The 5,440-nt window shown below is 40.3% G+C and overlaps 1 protein-coding gene across 3 annotated transcripts in view; it reads right to left on the bottom strand.

The window, feature by feature from the left end:
• LDB2 (LIM domain binding 2) overlaps window positions 1–5,440 on the bottom strand; it is a 219,975-nt gene that overhangs the window by 140,163 nt on the left and 74,372 nt on the right. For all 3 annotated transcript variants that reach the window (XM_010003088.1, XM_010003089.1, XM_010003090.1), the window contains exon 2: window positions 3,288–3,390. In XM_010003088.1, the coding sequence (XP_010001390.1) occupies window positions 3,288–3,390 (103 nt within the window). The remainder of the gene's footprint in view (window positions 1–3,287; window positions 3,391–5,440) is intronic.

Below are 5,440 nucleotides of genomic sequence, written 5' to 3'. Positions count from 1 at the left end.
CCCTACAAATTAAAGAATCTCAGCGCTGATAGTCAAGGAGAAGCCTTGCAGACCCAATGGAGAGAAGAGCGAAGGGAGAAAAACACTTTTCTTAGTATAGAGAGGTATGCTGTATAACACAATAATATGAAAGGCAGGCTAAAAACACTTGGTGTTTTTCATAAAGCTTCAGTTTGTGGCCATGAAATTAAATAAGCAGCTTAGTTTTCTGAGACAGAAAAAAAGTGAGTTACAACCTTTACAATTTATTTTACAGAATTGTCTATTAAAAGTTAAAAGAAAGAGGAGGCAAGTAAAAGTAGCATTTTTTATAAAATCTTGTAACACTTGTACAAACAGTGATTTGCAGGCCTAATTCATGTGCTCTGAGCATTTGCACTGACTGTGGGTTTGGGCTGTGCAAGTATGAGCAGAGGTCAGAGAAAGCCAGCTGGGGAAAAGGCTGTGATAGGAAATCCATGGAAAGCAAAAGTTTAAAGCAAGCAGGGGAAAGAAGCTCCCAGAGGGGTTTGAGGACTGCAGTCAAGATTAGAGAAGAGCAGGAGAGAGTATTTAAGTTTCAAGCAGCATCCTGCAACATTCTTGGGGGCTTTGAAGAAGAAACCTGGGGTAAAACACTGTGCTCCTCCTTGTCTCCAGCAGCTTAAGGCAAGATCTGGATAGTCACTGAGAACACGGAGGGAAAAGGACTGGGAATTGCCATAACCTAGAGAAAAATTGTGGCCATGCACAACAACAAAACTATTTGTTCTTTCTGCACACACACACCTCCACAAGATTTTTTTCTGTAATTTGCTCATCCAGAAGAGAACCTTTTAGTTCCCAAAAGAGGGAAGCCAAAAGAAAATGAGGTGGCAGCCACAACTGCTGTCAGAGATGTAAGCAAATCTCTCACAGGCTGAAGCAAGACAAAGGCAAGCAATTTTGAGCTGAATCCTGGAGCAAAGGCAAGAGGTCAGCATCTTTCATCACTTTCAACTCTATAAGCGACTTCTCAAAGGATGCCTATTTCTCTTTTCTAGGGCCTAATCTTGGTTCCCTCCATTACTGTTTGTGCCTGCAAGAACAAACAATTTGTCTTTTTTCTTCCCTCTTGGCCAGCTCTGATGTTTTTAATGCTCAGTACATACTAAAGAGCATGCACAGTAGGTGAGGAATCAGGTGTCCTGCTGGGGACAGTGTGAATGGAGACCAGGCACTTTTGTTTCATCTCTGCCAAACTTCCAAGCTTGGTGCTGCCACCACTCAGCATCCTCCAGCTTCTTTAACAGGAGCCTCAGCCCACTGGCCAGCAATTTCACTGGTTACTTGGAATGAAGGTATGGGGTGATGTTAAGGTGTTTGGGAAATGCCAAGATCCTCCGTATTTATAAGCACATGAGCGGCTTGGCCAGGCCAAACAGAGACAGTGATCAGGTCTCTGTGCTTAGCAAGGATCTGCTTCAGCTGGAAGCAATTTTCTGCTCATGTTTGCACCCAAGGGGGAGCAGTCTGCTCTGTTGTCAACTCCTGGACAGGCTTTTGACACAAAATTCACTGGTAGGAAGAGACGGTTTGTCTTAATCACAGCCTCCACTCTGTGCCCTCCTCAGGCAATCCTGGAGATGTCCCTGAGACTTGGACAACCTGGCACCCCTAAGGCTACTCTCAAAGCCTGCTCAGTAGGTACTGGAAGTCCCAGACTGGAAGCATGCACTTTAGAGTATCACTAAACAGGAATACTGCTTGTGTCAGAAAGAATCACTAATAGGGTACACTGGAATTATGTAAATATTTACTAAGGAAGGAAGGAAGGAAGTATGAATGAACAGAATGAGCTCTATATATTGAGCTTGAATTCCAGACACTAAGAATACCAACCCGTAAAGCAACAGTTTGTACAGAGGTCAGAAATTAAAACCAGTGGCTTTTAAAAACATGCCAACCATAATTTGATCTTTCAGTCATGCTTATCAGCAACAATGCTAAGAATCATAGGTTTGTCCCTTACTAAACTGTCCCAGTTATAGATAGCACAACCATTATCAAGCATTTGTGACAACAGGAATATTTTACTCTTTGACAAATTCTTTCATATGCAGCACTTTTTCAGAAACACAACTTCCTCTGATCTAACTGGACACTAATTGCTTTTTTGCTGATGTATCTGTGCCTTCTGGACTGATAACACAACTAGCAAATCTGATATCTGACAAGTTGACTCAACCTAATCAGGACAGATCAGCTGTTACCAACGTTGCTAAAGGCTGTAATTTGAGGACCTTTCCAGAGATATCACTTGCTTTGAAAGGCAAGAAACTGTAATTCTGTCAACACTAATCCCACAATGTACTTTCAAAGTGGCTGTTGTTTTTTTCTCCAGGAGAAGGTAACACTTGTCAAATAAATACCTGAGATAACTGATAAAAGGAATTAGAAGTATGTGAGTGATATGTTGACAATCAGTCACTCTCATGAAAACGAATTCAGAACATTAAGCAGAGAGCACAAGCTGTCACTGTGAAGCAGGGGTCACTCTGTATGGAGTGAAACAATTGGCAATGCAGTTTTTCAATGTATACTTATCTCTGTTGCTTAGTGCTAAAGCTGAGTGAATTACTTCAAACAATTTGTTTGATGAATTTTACCCCTTTTTCCTGTTCAGTGTATACAGGCACCGGATACCAATGCCTTCAGATTTATTCACTGCTTCACTTTCATTCAAGATTGCATTTTGTGCTCGATTGACAGTGTTCTAGACTTCCACTGCTGTGCAGACAATACCCAGGGCAGTTTCTTAATGTGTGCATACAGCAGAGACCCACACAGCTGATAGAATAATGATTGTCCACACCAGCAAGGTGTAGATACCAAGCCACAATTTATTATTTTTTTTCTGATCTGTGTTTAAAACTGGAAGCCTTTCCAGGAAAAATACTGAAGTTTGCCACTAAGTTCCCTTTCTGTGAACAGTTTTGCCCACAAGACTCAATATTGCAATGTTTGTGGAACGAAAATTAACAAAGCTTGCAAGCACAGCCAAAGAAAATTAATTTAAAAATTCTGAAGATTACATTGTATAACTTGCTCTACTCCACTAGGAAATTATCTATTTTCATGTATTAAAGTTCAGAGGAATTCCACAAAAAAAAAAGGATTTCCAGTTCAAGAAATTCTTTAATGAAACTTGGTGGTCACTGAATACAAACAAGTGACTCTTTGCCATTGACACATTGCATGTGTCTCTTACAGATAAACTATGTTTAAAAACTCAGGCTTGGAAATAGAACAAAAAATTTATCTCTTACTGTATCGCTTTGGTCCATCTTCCAAACAAAATGAAAGGGTTAAAGTTGCATCATCTTCAAAAAATTCAGTTGCAAAGGCATCCCACCAGAGGTTGTCACTATCCTAGGAAGCAACAGATCATTCATTTAACAGGAGGCAAAATTAAAGTATGTTTATCCTTTCTAAAAGCAATTCAACAGGATCACACATTGTTTGCACTTCTTCAGCTGTGATTTTGGGGTGTAGATGTCTATTTGATATTTCAAACTACTTTTCATAGATAAGGTTCAAGTTCTAATGTAAGAAAAAGCTAAAATGTTTTGTTTATTGTACAATAAACTATTTCATTTTATTGAGCACACTAAATATTTTGAAACTTTCAGTCTCATAAATACAGTGTTTCTTTAACTGTTAAAAAATATTTTATTAATTAGTTGCAAATAAAGTGATTACAACTTTTCCCTCCTTTTCTGGGCTGTGCCTCAAATGCTTGGTCCCAAATAAGTAAAGAGTGTCAGTACTTAACTCTATAACACCATATAGCCCCATTATCAGCATGAGTTGAAAATAAAATTATATGAAAACTAAATATAACAGCCATTCAACTCCAATGCATCTAATACAAATAATATGCTACTGCAGGTTAATTAAATATCAGCTAGTTACTTAAACATAATTGTTGTGAGAAATCTTTGCTTTTCAGCGTGACGCATGAAGTGAAAACCATATTTTAAGATGATCTGTGTATACTTAGACACACAGAAATACACAGAGCTGGAATATAGCAATTATTCATATAGTGAACAACATAAACCATAAACCAATACACCACTACTGGTGGTCTGTGGGTTTGACAATGAACCAGGCATTTTCAGATCTGGGTGATCAACAGTGGGCTCCCAAATCTCAATGTCTAGCACCTGTGCAAGCGGTCCAGCTTACAAGGGATTTCACAGAAGTCAGGCAACAACAGAATCTCTCAATTGTTTCACTCAAAAGCTATGGATATCTTTAATAGCTGCACTGGAAATATTTGGTGCAGTCTCATCTGCTCCTTTGAGGCCCTGAGATTTGAATCACTTGCAGCACACAATATCAGCAACAAAGCTGGAAATACGCTTGTGAAGTTGCCCTGTCACACTACTCAGAGCCAGTCTGTCCTCCTCAGGACAGCTGCCTTCCCACTGTGCAAGGCCAGGTTCCTTCAGCCGAGTGAGCACTGGATACCTCTTTATGCCTGAGCAATGCATAACTAAGACAGAAAACATTTTTTACCTGCACACAAAAAAAAATTCAGAAGATAAAATGCTGATTTAAAATAAAACGTGTCTATCATATCCACTTGTATGGACACATGCAGGAAATAACTATCTGGGGTTTTTAGTTCTGTTCCTGTTTTCCCTGAAGACATTACTATTGGATTTCACTTCAAAATGCTGAGCAGACTATCCTTCCTGCATCACAACTTTACATTGATTTTTGCCAAGCATCCAATGGGAAGATGGTAAGAACAGGTTTTAGCATTCCAGCTCCTACCAGAGACCCCCAAGAGACTTCTTGGCTGAGTCAGAGCCTGTATTTCACATTCCTTGACGAGGCTCATCCCACCCAGCAGCAGGACAACAAGCAGCACTGCCCTGTGGTACTTGCTCCAAATCCAGTCACACAAAGAGATGTCAAAACTACCCCACGTACCCAAAATCTGTTGTCACAGAGAGCTGCTGCTCTTTCCTCTTTGCTGATGTAAACCTGATGAGCATTTCCAAGTGCAAACATCGCTGCCCTGACCATGGTAAGTACAGAATATTTATACAGGTGCTCAACAGAAGCCCAACAGATTCTAACAACACACCCCTGCGCACTGGCCCTTCACTCAGAACAGCCTGGTGCAAGACATTATAAGCCCACACAAGAGTGTATTGTCCCACAAACAATTATGAGCTACCACTCTTTGCCATTTGCCAAAAGAGAGGCTGCACATATCGTTTCACTGAGATCTTTTGGACATACTTGTTACAGGGAAGGAAAAAGGGGAGGGAAGGATTTAAGCAATGTCACATACCACATCTGCAGCTCTCTCTAACACAGTAGTTGAGTATCATGGGAGCTACTCACGCAACATCCAGTGACATGGGAGGGAAAAGGGGAGCAACACATAGTGGGAATGCAAATG

Source organism: Chaetura pelagica, unplaced genomic scaffold (genome assembly GCF_000747805.2).
Source record: "Chaetura pelagica isolate M959 unplaced genomic scaffold, ChaPel_1.0 scaffold147, whole genome shotgun sequence".
Classification (NCBI taxonomy): domain Eukaryota; kingdom Metazoa; phylum Chordata; class Aves; order Apodiformes; family Apodidae; genus Chaetura; species Chaetura pelagica.
This window is presented reverse-complemented; position numbering and strand designations above follow the sequence as displayed.